At 57.1% G+C, this 20666-nt stretch overlaps 1 protein-coding gene across 1 annotated transcript; it reads left to right on the top strand.

Moving 5' to 3' along the window:
• Nucleotides 1-700: 700 nt before the first annotated feature.
• Nucleotides 701-20358, top strand: MMP11 (matrix metallopeptidase 11). The gene is given in 10 exon segments (XM_068161883.1): nt 701-727; nt 729-767; nt 769-978; nt 9958-10208; nt 11352-11495; nt 13058-13191; nt 16090-16337; nt 16610-16814; nt 18497-18754; nt 19081-20358. Coding segments are annotated over 10 exon segments (1650 nt in total). The 3' UTR covers nt 19215-20358.
• The last annotated feature ends 308 nt before the right edge of the window (nt 20359-20666 follow it).

Consider the following 20666-nt stretch of genomic DNA (forward strand, 5'->3'; position numbering starts at 1 on the left):
TTGCATACATTTCTTGAAACAATTTGCAGTTAAACTCAAATCTGCTGAGGGGATGCTGACACAGTCCAGGGCTCGTCCCGTAGAAACAAGAACTGAGAAACCAGATCTGTGCATTGCTGCCTCCATCTCCAGGTGGCTGAGCAGAGGGAGGCTTTGGCATCTCCAAACTGGGGGGGCAGGGCTGCTCCCTTCCTTCCCCTCCCTCAGCGTCCCACACAGGGAAAGCCTTCTTGCAAGCTGCAAGTGATGTTCTGGATGCACCCAGAGGGCTTCAGCAGAGCCCTCCCCAGGCAAAGCAGGGCTGCAGACACGTTCTGTACATAAAACGCAGAGATTAGTGGGGACTGAGAGGTCTCGGCGGGCACTGAGGGTCTAAGAGGATTGTGATACTCCTGGGCAGGAGAGGTTAAAGCCACTTTTACACTGCCCCTTTTAAAGCCATCTCAATCCAGACAGAAACCACTTACAGGACTGGAAGCATCCGGCGGCGAGGCAGAGTATCCCCCGTAGGGGAGCCATGCATGGCGCCGGGGACCCCCACAGCCTGCTCCCTGGGGGTGACAGAGGCCAGGGGCCGGTACAGGGCAGGCACGGGAGAGGGGGGGCGGGGGGGGATCCCGTCCGTCCCGCCCCGCTCCGCCCCACCACCCCCAGCGGCGGGGCGGAGCGGGGCGGAACGGGCGGGATGCCCCCTCCCGCGATGCCGCCGGGCCGTGTCCCCCCGGCCCCGAACAGACGCTGCTCAGGGAGAACAAAAGGCAGGAGCGGGGAGGAGGTGCGGGGAGGAGGGCAGGCAGCTGCGGGGGGGGTGGAATAAAAGGCTCAGCGGGGACCCCCACCCCCCCCACTCCGCCTCATGTCCGAGCCCTCTTCGCCGCCCCGGTAATGGCCCGTCCGCCGCTGCCCGCCGCCGCCGCCTTGCTGGCCGCCGCTCTGCTGCACTGCGTGCCCGCCGCCCCCGCCCGCCGTCACAAGCCGGTGAGTCGGGACCACCCGGTGCCTCCCCCCGCTCCTCCACGGTGCTCTGTGTGTCGTGTGTGTCCCCTCCCCGACGAGTCCCAGCCGTCCCGCGGCTCTCCGGTAACAGCCCCGAGGGGAGCATCTCCCCGGCAACCCCGCTGCCGAGCAGGATGAGATGCCCACCTCCCCATCCATCCGTCCCACCCCCCGAAAGCCGCCCTCGGGATGCTGGCATGGGCAGCACCTCAAGTCCTGGGCTCAGGTTTGGACCCCTCACTGCAAAAAGGACATCGAGGTGTTGGAGCAGGTCCAGAAAAGGGCAACCAAGCTGTTGAAAAGTCTGGAGAGCAGGTCTGGGGAGGGGGAACTGAGGTCGTTCAGGCTGGAGAAGAGGAGGCTGAGGGGAGACCTTATCGCTCTCTACAACTACCTGCACGGAGGTTGGAGTGAGGTGGGGGTCGGTCTCTCCTCCCTAGTAGCAAGTGATAGGACAAGAGGATATGGCTTCAAGTTGCACCAGGGGAGGTTTAGGTTGGACGTTAGAAGCCCTGGAGGCGTCTCAAAGAGGCAGAGATGTGGTGCTGAGGGACATGGTTTAGCACCAGACTTGGTAGTTAGAGAACGGTTGGACTCGATGCTCCTAAAGGTCTTTTCCAGCCGAAAGGATTCCATGATTCTGCAGAGCAAGCCAGGGGAAAACAAGGATCCGGACAGGGAGGGTTTAGGAGAGGACACGGGATCCCCCTTCCTTTAAAGGCAGCAGCAGAGCCCTGCTAAAAACACCCCGCGCCGGCTGTGCCGGCACTTCCGAGAAGTGTTACAGGGAGACGAGACGGGAGGGATGAACCAAATGCTTCAGGCCGGAGGGTAGCAGCAGCAGAGCTCATTCTTCCTGCTCACGCCTGCCAGATCCCAGCACCTGGGCTGGGGCTGCGAGCAGCGGGGCCGGTGGCTGCTGGAGGAGAGCGGCGGCGTGCGGGGAGCGCGGGGCCCGGGAGGAGACAGAGAGCTCCTTGTGCTGGGGACGCCGCTCTGCTGTAATCGCCTTATTGCGGCCCGGCGCTCTGCCGGCGTGCCATAAAGTAATGACAGAGCAAATGCCCGGTAGCAGCCCGAGGGGATTAGTTCAGGTTCTGCCGATGGTTTTATTATCAGCTCTGTCATCTGAGCACTTTCTAACTTGGCTGCTAAACGCGCTGTGGGCTGGGACTTGGCACAGCGCAGCCTTGGCCCCCGAGGTGCCTGTGTTGTTCCAGACGAAATGTCACTGCCCGCGGCTCTGCTCTGCCTCTGAGGAAGGTGAGGGCAAAGGCTTGGGCGGTGACATTCTGCACCCCGCCTACGACAGGGCTCTGCAGATGTCCTCCCCCTCTGCACGCAGCAAGCGGAGGGGCTGGGAGGACAGACTTCCACCTGCACGGAGCCGGAGCCCGCTGGGGTCTGCGGGGTTGCTGGCTGGGCTGGTGGGTGCCTCACGCTGGTGCTGTGTGCAGGCTGCGAAGCTGCTGCTTCTGGAGGCACCTGTGCAGGCTCTGCTTGCAGTCTCGCTGCCAGCAAGGAGTTGTGCAGGATCCCCAGGGAAGAGAGAGCCAGCCTGGCTTTCACACTGCCTGAACTTGGGTCTGCTCCAGCTGCAACGTGCACTGCTCATCTCCTTTTGCTGACTGACAGCAGAAGTTGGTGGGGCTCATCTGTCTTGGCCACTTAACCTTGAATGGGGAGAGCACACCAAACTGCTGAAGAGCACAGAGTTAATGCAGGGGTCCAGGGCTGCTCAGGCTCCCAGTCCATCCAATCCACCACCATCACACTCCTGAGGAAGGTTCCCCGAGCTGGCAGTCTGCTGCTCAGAGATGGTCTCTTCCTCATCCCAGGCTAATGCTCTGCTGTGAATGCTAATGCTTTGCTCTGGGCTGGAGTAACTCCAGGTGATGATCCTGCAGGTATGTTTTGCTCAGGGAACACCTCGTGTTTGTGTGTTTGAGCAGCCCCGTGGAGCTCAGGTTTCAGGTTGACTGTCTTTGCAGAGGGGGTGGCTGCCTTGGTTTGGGGTGGAACTGAACAGGTTTCACAGCCTTTCAAAGAGCAGATCTCTCATCCCCAGTGGCTGCCCTGCTGGGTTCCTTATCTGCTGTCTGAAGGTTATTCTACTGCCTCTGAGGTAAAGCCAGCATTCCAGTGGTTGTTTTCACACAGGACATAGGTTGAGAGTAGTGTACCCCATTTCTCTCCTGGCTGGGGTACCTCAGTGTGGACTGCCTGAAGTGGGACAGCTGGGCTGACAGTGGCCTGTGCATGTGCTGGAGAGCTCTGCCATGCCACTGCATATTCACTTCTCTGGCTGCTTTGAGGCTTTCTGAACAAAGAGATATTTCCCCATATCTAACAGCAGCTAATTTCCTGTCTGGGCACCTTCTGCTCTTGGGTGATGAATGAGAAAGGAGCAGAGGGAAAAGAGCCTTGCGCTCCTACAAGACAGACAATGCTGACTTCCTCCAGCTGTGCTAGTAGATGGGGTGGGGAAGGACCATCCCAGGCACTGCAGGATGCTGCCCTGTGGTGATTTGGTGCTCTAGGAACAAGTCACAGCATCAGTAACTGACAGGGGAGGGAATCAGGGGCTGAGATTCTTTTTGAGGCCAGGTTCCACAAGGCAAGTTGCAGGAGGACCTGTAGCAAACCCTGCAGCTCTCCTTCCCCTTTACATTAGCGCCTACAGAAAGGAAGAGAACCCTGAGAGCAGGGCAGAGGCTGTGCCTGGTGTCCGCTGCAAAACCTCGAGAACAAAAGCTCCGCAGTCCTCGAGGCAGTGCAGGCACAGACACCGAATTCCTGCGTTGCTCTCGGCTCCTCTGGGGAGTCAGAGCCAGTCCCTTTGCTGGGAAACTCTCTCTCTCTCTGCGGAGAAGTGGCAGGCACCTTCCCAGCGTAGTCCCTCGGGAGCTGTATCCTGCAGCTCTCACCCCGAGGCCGGCAGGTTCCCCCCGGGAAGCGCGGTGCCCGGGAGCCGGGGAGGGAGGCTGCCTGCCTCGCCCGGGGCCCCGGCAGCTGCCGCCGCAGGAAGGGTTGGATTTGCACTCCTTGCTTTGGCTGCTCAGGCACAGCAGCGAGCGCTGGGGTAGTTTTAGGCGTGTTTATCCTCTGCTCTGGGAGGGACTAAAGACACATGTAAGCAGTTATTCTCCAGCGGCTTTGTGGGTTTGTGCTTTCACATGCAACGCTCAAGCCCAGCCTGCAGTGTGGCAAGACTCAAGGTGTGCAGCTGGCAAAGAGGGCTGGAGAGGAAGGAGGGAGCAGGGAGGAGCGAAGGGCCGTGGGGAGGATCCCCTCGCTCCAGCTCATGCTTCCCCCCATGCATATCCTGCCCTGGCACCGCTGATTCCTCAGCAGAGGAAGATGTGCACTGTGTAGGTCTGGTTTAGAAAGACTCTTCCATGGGAAAAACATAGTCCTGAGGAGATGCTGTCAGCTCTCTTCCACCAATCCCCAGCACACAGACAGGTAAAGGAAGGGCTCCTGGGTACTCTTACCCTGGGGATGGCTGAGCCTGTAACACGAACTGCTGAGTCTGCCATGGCTGCACAGCCAAAGGAAAAGCAGAGCACTGCAGGGTTTCACTGGAGGCCACAGATCTGGTTTTAGAGGCCTGCTGAGATCCTGCTGCAGAGGAGACCCCACAAGGATGGTGAGGTGAGCAGCCCTCCCTCCTTGTAGTGGGATTTGTGCTGGAGAGAGCCATGACCATCTCACCAAGGTGGCTCTGTGAAAAGTAGTGGGGGGCAGCCCCTCACAGCCAGCTCCAGGAGAGTGGGCAGGGAGACAGTGCCTGTCTCCTGGGCTGGGAGATCCCATCTGAGCAGAATGTGCTCCTTAATGGTAGATCATCCCTCAGTAGCTCTGGAGGGGGCTGCACTGTGCCGGGTGGGAGAAGTCCTGGCTGTTGTACTGGGGCTGGGCACTGATAGCTCATTGCTCACCCGAGCTTGGATGGGATTGCACAAGAACGAAATGTCTCAACCTCCTTCCTCCTCTGCCTGGAGTGTGCTGCACCCTAGAGCAGCTGCTTGGTTCCAAGGGGATTTCTAGGTCACAAAGGCTTTTGAAACCTTTAGCTACCCCAGCATCCTGGGGCTTGTTTGCTTTGTGCTCCTGCTCCTGGCAAACTGTTGCTCGGGTGACACCGGCAGCTCGGTGGTGGTGCTGCTGATGGACTAGACTCACAAACTGTCATGTAATTAAAGTGTCTGATAATCAAAATAGTCCTGCAGTGTTTATTCCTTTGCCTTCTCTTTTTACATCAGAGCCTGGGCCTTCTCATTCTCTCTGTGGGCAAACCCATTTGCAGCCCATCATGTTTCATGTTCCACATTGCTAAGGAAAAATAAACATTTTTCTTCTCTCGTTGCCAACAACAACTCCCAGCAAACAATCTGGAAACAAACTGTCAGGCCCCAGGAGGTAGTGCCTGATGGTGCCATGGAGTATGGGAAGCAAGCAGAGAGCAACCTCCAACTGAGCATGCAAGGCCAGTCCTGTAGCAGAAGTATTTAGTGTAAGCAAAGGATTCATAGTGAGAGGGCTTGTGAGAGTCTGCCTTGTTCTGGGGGAGGTAAGACAAACCTGGAGGCTTTGCCTGGGCATTGTTTGCACTAACAAAGCCTTGACCCAGGTCTGGCCAGATCACAGACATAACTTATTTCTGCCCTGAAATTTCAGCTGCAGCATTAGGACCTTCTGAGAGCAGCCTGCTTGTGGGACAGAGCCTGACTAGAATGGGGCTGGCTTCAGCTTTACCACTAACCATCAGCTGTAGCTGCACATCCAAGTCCAATCCCTGCAACTCCCTGCTGGGCTGAGAGGCAGCTGGCCAGGAAGCCAGCCATGGTACTGTGCGCTGATCTCAGGCAGGAGCATTGCTACAGTCTGTTAAGGGGGTGCAGAGCCCCTGGGGGGCACAGCCACCCCACAGCAGACTGGAATGGGGTGAGAGAACTGTCTTACATGAGAACCTGCAGGAGAAAGCATCGCTGCTTTCCTGCCCCACCTGTTGAACTAAAGGCAGGAGTGCTTCGAGGTGGAGGCTCACAGGTAGGGGTTGGACAATGCTACTGGCCACAGAGGCAGCAAGCACTGGAGCCTCGACAAACACTGAGTAACAGAAGGCAGAAGCAGGGAGAAGTGGAAAAGCATCAGCAGAAGGGATAGGGAGGTGGCAGGAATGCCCATGAGCCCATCCCCTAGCAGAAAAGGAAACAGCCCCCAGTGCCAAGGGAAGTATCCAAGACTGATGAGGTTCATGTAGCAACTTGTCCAGTCACTCCTGTCTGACAGGGAGGGGGGATCTCCTTTCATGTCTGTGCTGAAGAAGCAGACAGGAGCCCAGGTAATTAGGTGCACTGCAGAGGAGACAAGTTTAAGTTCAGGGCAGGCAGCACAGGATGGACTCAGGCAGAGGAGGGCACTGGGTTTGTCAAGTACCAGGTACTGGCCTCACTCCTGAGGTTATCTGCTCCACTGCCCCAGCTGCTTCTCCTCCTGGGAAGCTCTGGAGGGCAAGTGCTGCTCCACACAATAAGGTTAAAGATGCTTCTGGCTCCTTGGGGTGGCTGGGATACTTCCTGGGAAGCTTGGCTGGTGTTCATCTGGTCCAGGCAGACCCATAAGTGATGGCTGTTGTATCACAGCACTTGAGGGCTGATAAAGCTGTGCAGGACTGAGTTGGCAGTCAGAAACCTCTGCTGTGGTTTCTGCTCTCCCAGGGGATCTGTTGTTTCCCTTCTGTTCCCTCTCAGCCTTTCGATCACAAAGCTGCAGGAAAAGGCACTTTCTTTCCAAGGAGCTGTGGCCAGCCTGCAGCATGGCCTTCTTCATGTATAGCTTTGCTCCTCTGCTGTCCTCACTGCCCTCAGTCCCTAGCTTCAGGCCTGGCAACCCCGCTGTGCTCCTGCTGTGCAAGCACTTTGCTGCTCGGTCTCCATCACAAAGCCCTGGCCTCTTCCCTTGGCTAAACTGTCCCCATGCCCAGCAGCCACCCCTGATGGCAGTGCACCTGGCTGCACACACTCAGACAGAGGCTCAGATCCAGCTCTGCACTCAGGCAGCCTGAATGCCTGCCCTGGGCTGCAGGGATGTCCCTTGGCTTTTGTCTTCAGTAATCCTTTTGCCTCTGGTGGTGGGATGAGGGGAGTGGGGATGCCTTGGTAGCTACCCAGCAGCCAGCACCCTCCTCATCCTCTCTTTACAGGGCTGTACCAGATTCAGCAGCAGCACAGCCTTAAGCAAACCCCTGAGCATACAGCTGGGGCATTACACCACAGCTGGGAGAACAAAGCAGGGAGAGGGTGGCTTCAGTGCCAGGTGGGCAGGATGCAGCCTTAAGTGAGAGGACATTATCTAAGCCTTGGGAAGTGCCTCCAGCGAGGTGTGTCCAGCCCAGGAGATCAGAATCTCCAGCCTGACGTACCTCCTGAGCATTGTTTGGCAAAGTGGTTTCTGTCTGTCACATTTCCCCTTGCAGGCTGTGCCTGCAGTGGCATTTTCCAGCCCTTTCCTGCCATGGTGCTCATGGCAGCGCGGTGACGACAGGCAGAGAGCCTCTGTGCGGGGCACAGCAGGCACAGCGGGCAGCAGGGCAGCTCTTGCCTCCTGCCTCCACACAAGAGGAGTTTGCAGGGCCATGATGTGTCCCCTCCTAAGGTCAGCTCTCTGGCAGAGGACAGGCAGAAGCAGGGAGGGTGCTGCCTAGGGCCAGGTGGGGCTTGGCTGGAAGCTGGGATTCATGCCACTAGCCTTGAGCTGACTGAGGAGGGGAGAGAAAAATCTGCCCCTGGTCTGCCTCTGAACGTGGGGTCCCTCAGGGTGAGAAGGAAACAAGCAGTTCCTCCTCTCTCTGCTCCTGCTCAGAGGAGAGTGATCATGTCCAGTCTATGCCAGTGCCCCCAGCTGGTAAGGCAACAGCTGGCTTTGCTGGGGGACTGGGGGCTGTGCCTAACATAGCCCAAACCAGAGCAACAGGAGTAAACCTATCTGGGTCAGCCTCAGCCCTCTCACCTGCATGGGCAACTCCTGAGGGTTTCACAGTGCTCCCAGTTTCACAGTGAGGCCTTTCCACAGGGTCCATCTCCACCCGCCCCATGTGCCTGCACCTCCTGGTCCTGGGAAACCAGACACATTCGTCACCCCATGTCCTTGGCTGGCAGGCTCTTGAGCACAGCCAGGCTGGGCTTTGGTGACACCACTTGGCAGAGTCTCAGTGGGGCTGGGATCAAGGTGTTGGCCAGGACATGAACTTTATCAGCTCCTCCTGCCAGCTGTCCCTCACAGGCAATATCTGCCAGCCCAGGCAGGGTGCCAGGTGGCTCTTAGACATCTCCTCTTAGACAGGCAGGTACCTCCGGCCTGGCAGGGCTCCAGCAGGCAGCAGGAGCAGCCTGGTGCAGGCTCCCCTGGGACAGCCCAGCCTGTGCCCCCTCCTGCCACTAAACCACTGGATGGCTGGTGGCTTGGGTAGGCTTTGCTGCTCAGGGTGTGAAACAGCTTCCTCAGTTTGCAGGTGTTGATGGTGCAGTTCCCGTGGTGTGTGAAAGGGACACCAGGATTGGGCTGATGGTTTCTAAGGCAAAGGCTGGCAAGTGCCAAGCCACCAGGAGTGTCTAGCTGGCTGGGGAGGACAAGGCAGCAGTGGGAGCAGACACATGAAAAGCTGGACACCTCAGCTGCACCTTGTGGGAGCTCCCTGGCTCCTTTGTCCATCTGTGTGTGGCTCAGAGGCACTGCAGAGCCAGGAGCTCGGTTGTGGAATTAATGCCAAGGGCTTCACACTTCATCCCAGCCTGCATGAATGGCTTCATTGTGGGGAGCAGAGTGGTGGCAGCACGCAGATCACACAGCATCACGGCACCTCTGGCATCCTGCCATCCTGAGCTTCGTGTCCCCAGCAGGGCAGCCAGGACAGCTGGCCTGGAAGAAGGCAGCTCTCTGCATGGGAAGGCAGGGGACCCCTACACCCTGGGTCCTTCCTCTGGAGCCCTGTGGGATGGAGCCTGCCTGTCCAAGAGGAGATGTGGCACTGCTGCATCCCCAGCACCTTGGCCTTTGTCCTGCACAGGATCAGGTTTCATTGGCTGTGTTTGGACCTCTGGCTTGGGCAGCATGGTGACGTGGGGACCAAGTGTCTCTTGCTCCACGTACCTCACTTGGCTCGTGGTTCATGCTGGTCCCATAGTCCTGCTGTCACCTGGGGGCAACCCGAGGAACTCAGCTAATTAGCACTGATTAATGTTGCCAAGAGGAATTGTGGTTTTCCAGCTAAGTGTGGCAGAGCTCAGGTGATCTTATCCCCAAGCAAAGTCAGTGAGGCAAGGGGGTATGGTCCTGTCCCTTCCTCAGGCAGTGATAGGGGCTGCAGGGGCAGTGCCTACTGCTCTCTGCATCATGGGCTGGCTTCAGTCACTCCCCAGACCCCTGTGTCCTGCTCTCCAGCTTGCAGTGTCCCCTAACTGTGCTGAGAGCCTGCTCACCATGCCAGGACAGTAAGGAGACACCATGGAAGCATCAATGAGGAACACAAGTGTGCTGGGGAGTCAAGACTTCTTCCCACCAGTGTCACCTCTACCCAGGGCCAGGAGGGAATAAAGGCTGTGTGGCAAAGGGGGAGAATTTAGTCCCTAGTGATCTGCTTCATTCTTGAAGGGTCTGGTTCTCATCCACAGCTTGCAAAAGCATTTCCTGCCGGCCGGCTGCCAAGGCAAAGTGGGACAAAAATAGCCCAGTGCTCAGGGGGTGCCATGGCATGACAGTGCCTCACCAGGTGTGACCTGGCCTTGGAGCAGCAGAGCCCAAGGAATGGAGCGTGCTTCTGGGGAGCAGTTTGTAGCCTAGCAGCAGGGAACAGCCCCGGGCAGAGGTGGAACTCAGCGCTGCAGGACCGCTGTGGGCAGGCATTAGCCGCCGGGATCGGGACGTCACTGAAGTCACAGCTTTGCTTTTCCCTTTCAGGACGTGTCCCGAAAGCATCACACCTGGAAGGAGCAGAGTCACTGGCTGTCGTCCTTGATGAACGCGGTGGGGACCGGTGGGCCTGCCAAGGGCTTCCCGGGGGCTGTGGAGGAGCAGGCGGCGCGCTGGAACCCGCCCCGCTGCGGTGTGCCGGACCTGCCGGTGCTGCCGGATGGCCAGAACGGGCGGAACCGGCAGAAGCGGTTCGTCCTCTCCGGCGGGCGCTGGGACAAGACCGACCTCACCTACAAGTAAGGGAGGCCCGAACGGGAGCCAGGCTGATTCGCTTCTCCCTCCCCAGACCTCTCAGCCTGATGTTGCCTGGAGCACGGCGCACTCCGACGTGACCACAAAAGCTGGAGGGCAGCCAAGGGGGCCACAGGCTGAGCCGCCAGCAGGGTTGCACCCAGCACATCCACATCCCCTCACGCACGCAGCTGCCCGTCCCCGCTGCCCACACACATTCCAGACAGCCACTGCAGCCCCCCTCTGTCCGTCTGTCCCACAGCAGCACCCCCCCCGACAGCCTCCAGCACCAGCCCCTCTCCTGCCGTGCCTTTGCCCCCAGAGCCACCCCGCCGTGGGCTCACCTCACAGCTTATGTTAAGAAGAGCTCTCTGCTCAGCTGCTGTTGATCTTGCCATAAACACGGCTGCAGGGGCAAGGTTTGCAGGAATCACCTCACACCTTCTCCCTTGAGAATCTGCTTGACAGGCTTGGGGAGCGTTGTGCTGCCGCCCCACAGGGGCATGAGTGGAGAGCTGAGCACACTCATATGGACCTTGACAGCATGGAAGTCATCTTTTTAGCTAAGCAAAGGCAGGAGACAGCTCCTGGCAGCGGCAGGGGGCTGTGGGTAATGAAAAGGCATCTTCCTTTCCTTTCTTCCTTCTGTTCAGCAGCGTTAAGAACACAGCAGAGAGGAACACACCCCACCAGTGCCAGTGGAAGGGGAAGGGAGCTCCCTCTGAGGCAGACCTTACAGCCTGCTTATGTTAGAGGAGGGCAGAAGAGGCAGCAGCTGCTCTGAGCCAGCCCAGGTTTCCAGAGAAACCTGGAGAAATCACCTCCCACCCCTCCCAGGCACCCTCTGCGGGGGGCAGGCTCAGGAAATGGCACGGCACTTCACACCAGGAAAACACAAACCCCTCCCGGAAAGCTCCCTCCGGGTCCACCAGCGAGAGAGTTTGAGCACTGCTGGCATTTGTCTTGCTGGGCAGAGGGTGGCAGAGCAGCGCTCGTACGGATTGGGGATGTCCTGGTGCCGAGGGAGGGGCAGCCCTGGTGACACTGATCCTACCGCTGGCGTCTGAAGGGCAGCAGCGCCCGTGGGACAGCCGCGCCCGTGGGACAGCCGCTGAGCTCTCCTCTTCCCCTGCCCTGTTGCCTTTCAGAATTATCAGGTTCCCATGGCAACTTGTAAAAGCCAAAGTGAGGAGGACCATCGAGGAGGCTTTGAAAGTCTGGAGCGACGTGACCCCGCTGACCTTCACCGAGGTGCAGGAGGGCCGGGCTGACATCGTCATCGATTTCACAAGGTGAGCACCGGGAGGGGGGAGGACAAGCAGCGCCCTCCCCACGGGGCAACCTCACACACAAGACCCCCAAGCCTCCGAGCAGAGCAGAGCCGCCAGCACACAACCCAGGCATTTGATGCAGGCTCATAGCTGTGCTTGCGAACACTGGGATGGTTTGGCCTCTTTTTTCTCTTCCCCCCCCGCTGTTTTTTCTTTTTTTTTTTCCTTCTTTTCCCTTTTCTTTTTTTTTTTTTTCCCTTTTTTTTCCCCTTTTTCTTCTTTTTCCTTTCCTTTTTTATTTTCCTATTTTCTTTCCCTTTTCTTTTATCTTTTCTTCTCTTTTCTTCTTTTCCTTTTCTTTTTTCCTCTTTTCTTTTCCTTCTTTTCTCTTTTCTTTTCTCTTTTCTTTTCTTTTCTTTTCTTTTCTTTTCTTTTCTTTTCTTTTCTTTTCTTTTCTTTTCTTTTCTTTTCTTTTCTTTTCTTTTTTCTTTTAAATTTTCTTTTCTTTTTAATTTTCTTTTCTTTTTCCTTTTCTTCTTTTTATTTTTCCTTTTCTTAATTTTCTTTTCCTTTTTATCTTCCTTTTCCTTTCCCTTTCCCTTTTCCTTTCCCTTTCCCTTTCCTTTTCCTTTTCCTTTTCCTTTTCCTTTTCCTTTTCCTTTTCCTTTTCCTTTTCCTTTTCCTTTTCCCTTTCCCTTTCCCTTTTCCCTTTCCTTTTCATTTTTCCTTTTCCTTTTCCTTTTCCCTTTTTTTCTCCTGCCAGTTGTGGGCTGCTTGGTGTAAGAGCAGCTGTTCCCTGCTGGCTGTGCACAGTGCCCTGCCTGATCATTCATTCATTTCCTGGTATATTTACGTTTCTCTGCCCACAGGCTGTTTTCCCAAGTGTTTGTTTTGACTTTCCATCTTCAGGTCCTCCATCCTGTCCCCTGACTGAACAACAAAATTGTCTGCTGAAAGACAAATATAGTTTCTTGGCTAAATTAATCTTGGCTCCTGGCCTGAAACTAACTTTGGCAAAATACTGACGGGGCAAAGACTTCCCTCTGCTGCGTGCTCACACAGAACCAATACAGGCAGTGGAGCCCATCCAAGCAGTGTTGTGATTTGCATGCTGTGTATTTGCCTGTGCTTCCCTCAGCTCTCTGAAGTGGTCACATCTCTCCTGGCTTTCCTTCATTAGCCAACAGTGGGCTTGGCTTGAGTGAGGAGCTGAGGGTTTGCCTGGATTTGCTGCTGGCTGCCCTTCCGTGTCCCCCCACCACTCAGCTACTTCGACTTCATCTTGGCCTCAGCAGTCAGCTCCTTAATTCTTTAGGCTCCAGGGTCAGCTTTGGGCTGGAAGCTGAGCAGAGGGAGGAGGGAAACAGCCCTGAGAAAACATGAATTCCTGAGGGCTTGGTGTGACTGAGCTCTGCTTCCTCAGTGACCTGATCCAGAAGGGGGTTGTGGCAATCAGAAGGGCTCTGAGCACTTGATCTGAACTAGTGGGAGTGAGAGCTGCTGCCCCCTGCCAGTGGCTCCCCACCTTTGCTGAGTGGAGGCACACAGCCCTTTGCCTGAGGTGCCACGTGTCTTCCCTGCAGGTATTGGCACGGAGACAACTTGCCTTTTGACGGGCCTGGAGGGATCCTGGCCCATGCCTTCTTCCCCAAGACACACCGGGAAGGAGATGTCCACTTTGACTATGATGAGACCTGGACGATTGGGAACAACCTGGGTATGGTACTGCTTGGGGGGGCAGCTGTGCATGCTCCAGGATGCTCAGCAGTGTGTGCAAATGATTCCATGGTGGTGTGCACCAGGACCCTGTCAAAGTGAGAGGCAGCAGGCATTTCTGTGGGGTGCACTCTCACCTCCCACCACCTACAAGTGGTCTGATCTTTCAGCCACAGGAAAGCCAAAGCCTGTGCCCAGCATCAGGGCTCTGGTGGGCTACCCCTGGGCTCCTCTGTCCAGCCACGTGCCCTGCCACTTGGGAATTGCACCTAGCATTGCAGGAGCCATTAGAATGAATCAGGGGAAAGATGAAGGGAAGCAGAGGTTCAAGCACTGGCTGAGGCAGTTGTCTTCCCAAGTGCAGCCTCAGCCCCAGTCCTTGCACACACTGCTCACCATCTGCCCCCAGACAAGTCCATAAAGGGAAACCACCCAGGCTCCAGCTCTGTCCCTGTGGCCTGGGAATGCTCTGACCATAAACAATGTCACATCAAGGCTCTTTCCCCCCCTCCCCCTGCTGTTTTTTGCCTTTTTGCTAATAATAGATCCAATCTGGTAGCTCTCTGCTTGGGCACTCAGGGTCTGGTGTCACAATATCTCATGAGATAGTGCAGTACTGCCTGAGACCATCTGGATCAGTGCCCAAAACATCAGTTTCTGGAAGACCCACAAAAACTAACCCACATCAGCCTCTCCTCCTCCTTCCCAGTTCTTATCTGCAGGGACAAAGAAACAATCACAATGCCCAAAGCTAAATCCTTGCCTCTCCCAGGGCTCCCAACCATGTTGCCCACCTCAGTGTTCAGGGCTCAGATGGACTCCACCAAAGGCCACAACACAGAATCACAGAACTGTCAGGGCTGGAAAGGACCTCAAGGCTCATCCAGTTCCAACCCCCTGCCATGGGCAGGGACTCCTCACACTACAGCAGGCTGCTCACAGCCACCTCCAGCCTGGCTTAAAGCCCCCACAGGGATGAGGCTTCCATCAGCTGTATGCCAACCTGACTCTGCATGGGACACAGGACCACTGTGTCTCTGCTTGTGTTGATGTCCAAACCGAGCAACACAGAGCAGCAGAGCTTCCTGCAGAAGTCATTTTGCTCCTGAGAGAAGGGTGGGCTCTGCCTTCCCATGCTCTGCCAGGGCTGCCTGCGTGCTTGGAAGAGTTTCCTCCATTCTCCCACAAAGAGTGTGCAGAGGCAAACCAGGAACTGCAAAGGGCTGGCAGCTCCCCTCAGAGTCCAGCCCTGCCCCATGGCCTCCTCCCCACCACGTCTTCCATAAATAAATGTTGTAAAAGCTCTTTGAGGCTAATTGCCCTTTAATGTGCTGAAAAGAGCTTTACGATGTAAACAGGGATAAACCCTTGAGTCAGCTCGCAGGGAGACGGGGAAATCTTTAGCCTCGTTTCACAGAGGGGAGAGCAGAAGTACAAGGAGGGCTGAGGGGTGGCCTGGGGTGACCCCAGAGCCGTGCAGGCAGTGGGATTCCACGTGGAGGACCTTCAGTGAAGGACACAGGGATGATCTCCGGCACAGCTCCTCCAGGCACGCTGTAGATCACCTCCCCTGGCTAATCTGACAATAGCACAGCTGATCTGCCAACACTGGAAAGCATCAAGTGAGGAGCCTGCCAAGCTAAACAGAAGTGTCTGAAAGTTTGTAATAAATCACTGCCACAGAAATCTCTTTCTCAGCTGACCTACATGTGTTGATTTAATCGGGTCAGCGCCGTGCAAATTCAGCATTCAACATCAAGCTGACCAGCAGCAGAGGAAGGCAGAGGCTCACCTTCCCCTCCACCCTTCCCAGGCCTTCCTCCCAGCTGCATCCCCCTTGTCCTGTCCCATCCTGGTGCTGAGGAGTGACCCTGCAGGGAAACCCTGCCTGGAGCAGCATGGCTGGCTGACTCCCAGCCCTGCCTTTCTCCTCACTTGGGCTCTGTCTTGGAGGATTTCTGGCTGAAGGCAAGGGAATGAATATGTTTGGACTTGTCAACAAACAGCCTCTGCTCACAGGCTCTGCTGCTTAGTATGCCTTCACTTCCAGCTCGCCCTGGAATTTACCAGCTTCACAAAAGGAGCCACAGAAAGCTAAAGACCACCTGCCAGATGACACATTTTTGTATGCTGAGAGCCACTTCCCCCTGCACCCCCTCCCCCCTCGCTCCTAGGTGCTCCAGGTCATGTATTTCATGGTCTCCCATAAATCTTCTTGAACCTGGTGAAGGGCCAGGCCCTGACACCGGATCATTTTTGATGGATTTATTCCTGAACGTCAGCTCCTTGACGTGAGCCACACACAAGAAATGAGCTCCCTCTGCTGTCTGCCTGGCAACAGCCGTCAGCAAGGTTTGCTCCCTTGCTGGGTCTGCTGGCTTCCACACTGGAGGTGATCTAAGTGGGACCTGATACCCTGTGGCTGCAGCCAGAAACTGCTGGGTGGGCAAACCCCCGACCTCACCGCCCATCACCTCCATCTCTGGGCCAGGCTGTGCAAATTTCTCCCTCCCAAAAGCACAAGGAAAAGTTCTCTTCCTGGTAGCTGATGAAAAGCAGGAGTGATGGATTCACAGATTGTCAACATGCCCAGGCTGACCCCCGAGTGCTTGAATTCACTCACAGTGCTCCTGCACCAGTGGATCCCTTGGCTGTGCTCTCTGACTGCCTAAAAAAGCAGACAGGAAGGAGTGGAATAACACATAGAAAGCCTGGGAATAACAACCTGGGAGCACCGTGGTGGAGGGAGGTTTCTCTTGTGTTAGGCTCCCACACCCCGGTGCATCGTCAGGGGCTGGCAGTGGGGAGAAGTGAGCCCGAGGCAGGTGTCTGCTCGGCAGGTGCGCCTTGCCCATGGCACACAAGCAGCCCAAACCTCTCCCACCTCTTCCCTTTGCAGGCACTGACCTCCTGCAAGTGGCTGCTCATGAGTTTGGCCACGTCCTGGGCCTGCAGCACACGGCTGTCTCCAAGTCCCTGATGTCTCCTTTCTACATCTTCCGCTACCCACTCAGCCTGAGCGAGGACGACAAGCAGGGCATCCAGTACCTCTACGGGAAGCCCAAACCCGAGCCCGACCCCACCCCAGCTCGGCCAGCAGAGCTCCCCCAGCCAGCCCTTGAAACAAACGAGATCACCAACGTGGAGGTGAGTGCACAGCTTGCCCTCCTTGGACGCCGCAGCTGGGAGGCCAGCAGCAGGCTTACCCCCGGTGCCTTCCACCCGCTGCGCTGCTAAGCCTGGGTCCGCGCCCCACGGCTGGCACCGCCACCCAGCCTGGGGCGTGTGGGGAGGGATCTGCGGGCAGCAGGCGCCCAACCCGGGGCGGCTGAAGGCAGGAGGGCTGCCTGGGCGCAGCCTGGGCGAGCAGGGGCGGCCGGCAGCGGCGCAAGGGGCTGACCGGCCGTGCCTTGGCGCAGCCCCAGGCCTGCGGCGCAGCCTTCGACGCGGCGGCCACCATCCGAGGGGAGCTCTTCTTCTTCAAGTCTCGCTACGTGTGGCGGCTGCGGGCCGGGAAGCTGCAGGACGGCTACCCAGCTCTGGCCTCGCGCCACTGGCAGGGGATCCCCAGCTCTGTCGATGCCACCTTCGAGGACCCTCTGGGCAATATCTGGTTTTTCCAAGGTAAGAAAGGGTTGGACTGGGATCAGACAGCCTGGAAATGCAGCTCCCTCACTTCAGGATATTCAGGACCCAACAAGTTCCTGGGAGGATGAACTTTCCTGGGCTTCCTCGGCAATCCATTTGCTGAGGGAGCTGGGGTGGCTTAGCCTGGAGAAGAGGAGGCTCAGGGGAGACCTTCTTGCTCTCTCCAACTCCCTGAAGCAAGGTTGGAGCCAGGTGGTGGTTGGTCTCTTCTCCCAGGCACCCAGCACCAGAACAAGAGGACACAGTCTCAAGCTGTGCCAGGGGAAGCTTAGGCTCGAGGTGAGGAGAAAGTTCTTCCCAGAGTTGTTAGCTGTTGGAATGTGCTGCCCAGGGAGGTGGTGAAGTCACTCACTGTCCCTGAAGGTGTTCAAGAGGGGACTGGACGTGGCACTTGGTGCCATGGTTTAGCAGTCATGAGGTCTTGGGTGGCAGGTTGGACTTGCTGATCTTTGAGGTCTCTTCCAACCTTATTGATCCTGTGATTCTCACCAGTGGTTGTCTGCTCTGTGGAAGCTTTTTAGCAGGTTTTGAGAGGGAAAGAGAGAAGGAGGGTCACTTTTAGACACAGCCACAACAATCCCATTCTCCTCCTCAGGAACACAAAGGTTTGTTTTGAGCCTTTGCCCTGGCACTGCTGCTGGCAGAGGAGGAAGGAAACACTTGCTCCATCTCCCAGCTGTTCTGGGAAGCACTGAGCCAGAAGCCCCAGGCAGCTTCACCAGTTGTGAAACTCCCTTGCCTGTGCCCCCAGGGCCCTGCTCAGGGAATGGATGTGGTCTTCTCTGCTCCTCAGGGACCTGGATGTGGAGCTTCTCCAAAACCTTGAGACTGAATGAGCCTGCAGGGAGCCTGTGGTAGACAGCCAGGCAGCCTCCAGCCACCACAGAGATTAAAGCCCATCGCTCTGGCCACCGCTGGAGCTCAAGGCTAGCAATAAACTCAATTGCAGCTCCACTGTTTTCTTTACTGCTCCAAGTGTAGGGGTGCAGAATGGGAGAGGCACCCACACACTGTGGGTGTGCATGCCCTCCCTGTGCCCCGTGACACCAAGGTACCAGCAGCACACTGCGTGGCTCTGCCAGCAGTGCCCCTGCACAGATTGCTGAGCACCTGACCCCCATGCAGGGACTTAGAGGGCCAAGATTGGCAGGCTCCTAGCACGAGCTGAAATGAGATAAAGGGAAAGTGTCAGAAGCCTCAGGCTAATTGCAGAGATTCCCATTTCAATCCAATCTGGCAATGTGCTTCCAGTCTCAGCTTCAGCTTGGCAACTTCTGCTGGTTTCTGCAGCTTGCTCCTTTACAGCCACATGCCCCCTCTCTGCCTCTGCATGCCCACTTATGTTCTCCTCCAAGCACTGAGTTTGCAGGGCAGAGGCTGGTGCCTCCAGCCAAGGCTTTTATTGTAACTCCCACGAGCAGACCTGGTCCTCCTCACCCCACCAGAGACACCTCCTGGGTTCAACCAAAGCAGGAAGTCAACTCCTCACGCTGGTGGCACGTTGGGTCACCGACACTGCTGGGGTTTCTGACTCCCAGGCACAGCTTCCTGAGGGAGCTTTGCCAAGGCACCAGCTCCAGTTGTGCAGATCACTGCCAAATTACCAGACACCAAAATGCTTCTCACTCCTTGCCTGCCTTTTTTCATCTCTTTGCCAGATTCTCAGTACTGGATTTACGACGGTGAGAGACGGGTATCTGGTCCCACCCCAATCACGGAGCTGGGCCTCCCTGCATCCCCTGTGCAGGCAGCTCTAGTGTGGGGGGCTGAGAAGAACAAGATCTACATCTTCAGCGGAGGCAACTACTGGCGCTTCAACCCTCACACCCGCCAGGTGGACAACATCTACCCCCGGACCATGGCTGACTGGCGCGGCGTCCCTCAGGAGATTGATGCAGCGTTTCAGGATGAGTTTGGTCAGTGCAGCAGGGACACAGCCTGCCCTGGGGTGGGCACTCAGACTGGCACCACTGCCCAGGTGGAAGAAATGGGCAGATTTAGACATTTGGTAGTAGCAGACACTGCCCAGCCATAGCACATGGCAGAGAGAGAGAGGCAGCTCCGTCCCAGTGGGTAGGGAACTGAGGCTTCTCCCATGAACCCAAGAGGTTTGGTTGTTATTGAATGCAACAATCAACAGTTGTCTGATAGAGGGAATTCAAACTTCTGACCAAGAATGCTAGCAAAGAGCTCTGAGCTGTGCCAGCTCTGTCTCTCCTCATCTTTCCTCTCTTACCTACAGGTTTTGCCTATTTCCTGAGGGGCCGAGACTACTGGAAGTTTGATCCAGTCCAGGTGAAAGTGCTGGAGGGCTTCCCACGCCAGATCAGCCAGGACTTCTTCAGCTGTACACCTGGCTCCAGTGCCTTCAGATGAGGGGGATGCCTGTGCCCTCCATGCTCCTCTTTCATCACCCTTACCTCCAGCAGCCATACAGGGGCTTCTCCCTGCCATTCCTGGCTTCCTTCCAGGCTCACCATCTGACACGAGTGTCTGTCGTAACAAGTGACAAAGATTTTGCTCCTTTCAAGTTCCAGCAGCCCCAGCTTCAGTTGCTATCAATGCAAAAGCATCTGCCATGTTCTTTGCAGGCAAGAGCAGCCACTCAAACGTTTGTGTGGCCATGCTCTTCCAGCAATAGCATCCCCAAAGCCATCAAGCCAGCCTGGAATGGGATCACTCTCCTGCCTAACCTGGACCCCACCCTGTGGAACTGATCTGACAGCATTTCCTATGTTTACATAGCCGACAGCAGCAGCCCTTTGCTGCTCCAGACCTCGGCTTGGGAGGAGGGCTTCCAGGGAGACCACCTCCCTCAGCCTTAGCCAGGGCCTTTGAAGGACACTGACTGTACCCGTGGAGGAACGCAGACGTGCGGCTGCTGCCAGGGTCACCTCACCGGGGCTGCACCGGTGACGGCCAGGCCCCTACCGCAGCCCTAGTCCCGCTTTGATGTTGTATCACTGGTATGCCTTAGGGTTTTGTACCCAGCTGTACATAGACAAGGGGCCCCCTTCCTCCCACGGTGCTGGGTGCCAGTGCTGGACACTGCCCCGTCGCTTCCCGTGCTCGCACCGAGTTCGGGTCCCCACCCTGGCTTGCTCATCGCTGCACCGGCCGGTCTCGTCCCGCCGCTCACCGGGTGCAGCCCCACTCCGGCTCCTTGCACACCCCTCCAGGCTACATCACCCAATGCCAAAGAACTCAACAAGGCTGCGGCCAGATTCCTCCCTTTTCACTTTTTCAACCGGCCCCGCGTGTCCCTCGCCGTTCCCCGCCTCGGCTGCGCGGCTGGGGCACAGCGCAGCTGCCCGGGTCCCCGATACCGCAGCCCGGGCATGGGAGAGGGCAGGAGAGAAGGGAGGGGTGGGGGCTGTGTGCGGTGCCGGCCGCCGGTGAGCGCCGCGGTCGGTGCGCGCAGAGCGGACGCGGCTCCGCCGCCGTTCCCCTGCGTGTCTGTGCCAGCGTGCGAGCGCTGCCTGTGTATTTATGTCCGCCAATAAAGCTCTTTCCTAAGCGACTGCCCCCCCGCTAAAGGGCTGCTCCTGGGGCACCAAGAAAGCTCTTTCCTAAGCGACTCTCCCCCCCCTAAAAGGCTGCTCCCGGGGCACCAAGAAAGCTCTTTCCTACGCGACCCCCCCCAGCTCCAGAGCTGCTCCTGGGGCACCAAGAAAGCTCTTTCCTAAGCGATCCCCCCCGCTCCAGAGCTGCTCCTGGGGCACCAAGAAAGCTCTTTCCTACGCGACCCCCCCCCCGCTCCAGAGCTGCTCCTGGGGCACCAAGAAAGCTCTTTCCTACGCGACCCCCCCCCCGCTAAAGGGCTGCTCC

This window comes from Melanerpes formicivorus, unplaced genomic scaffold (genome assembly GCF_026170545.1).
Source record: "Melanerpes formicivorus ecotype bairdi unplaced genomic scaffold, bMelFor1.0.p_v2 SCAF_60, whole genome shotgun sequence".
Classification (NCBI taxonomy): Eukaryota; Metazoa; Chordata; class Aves; order Piciformes; family Picidae; genus Melanerpes; species Melanerpes formicivorus.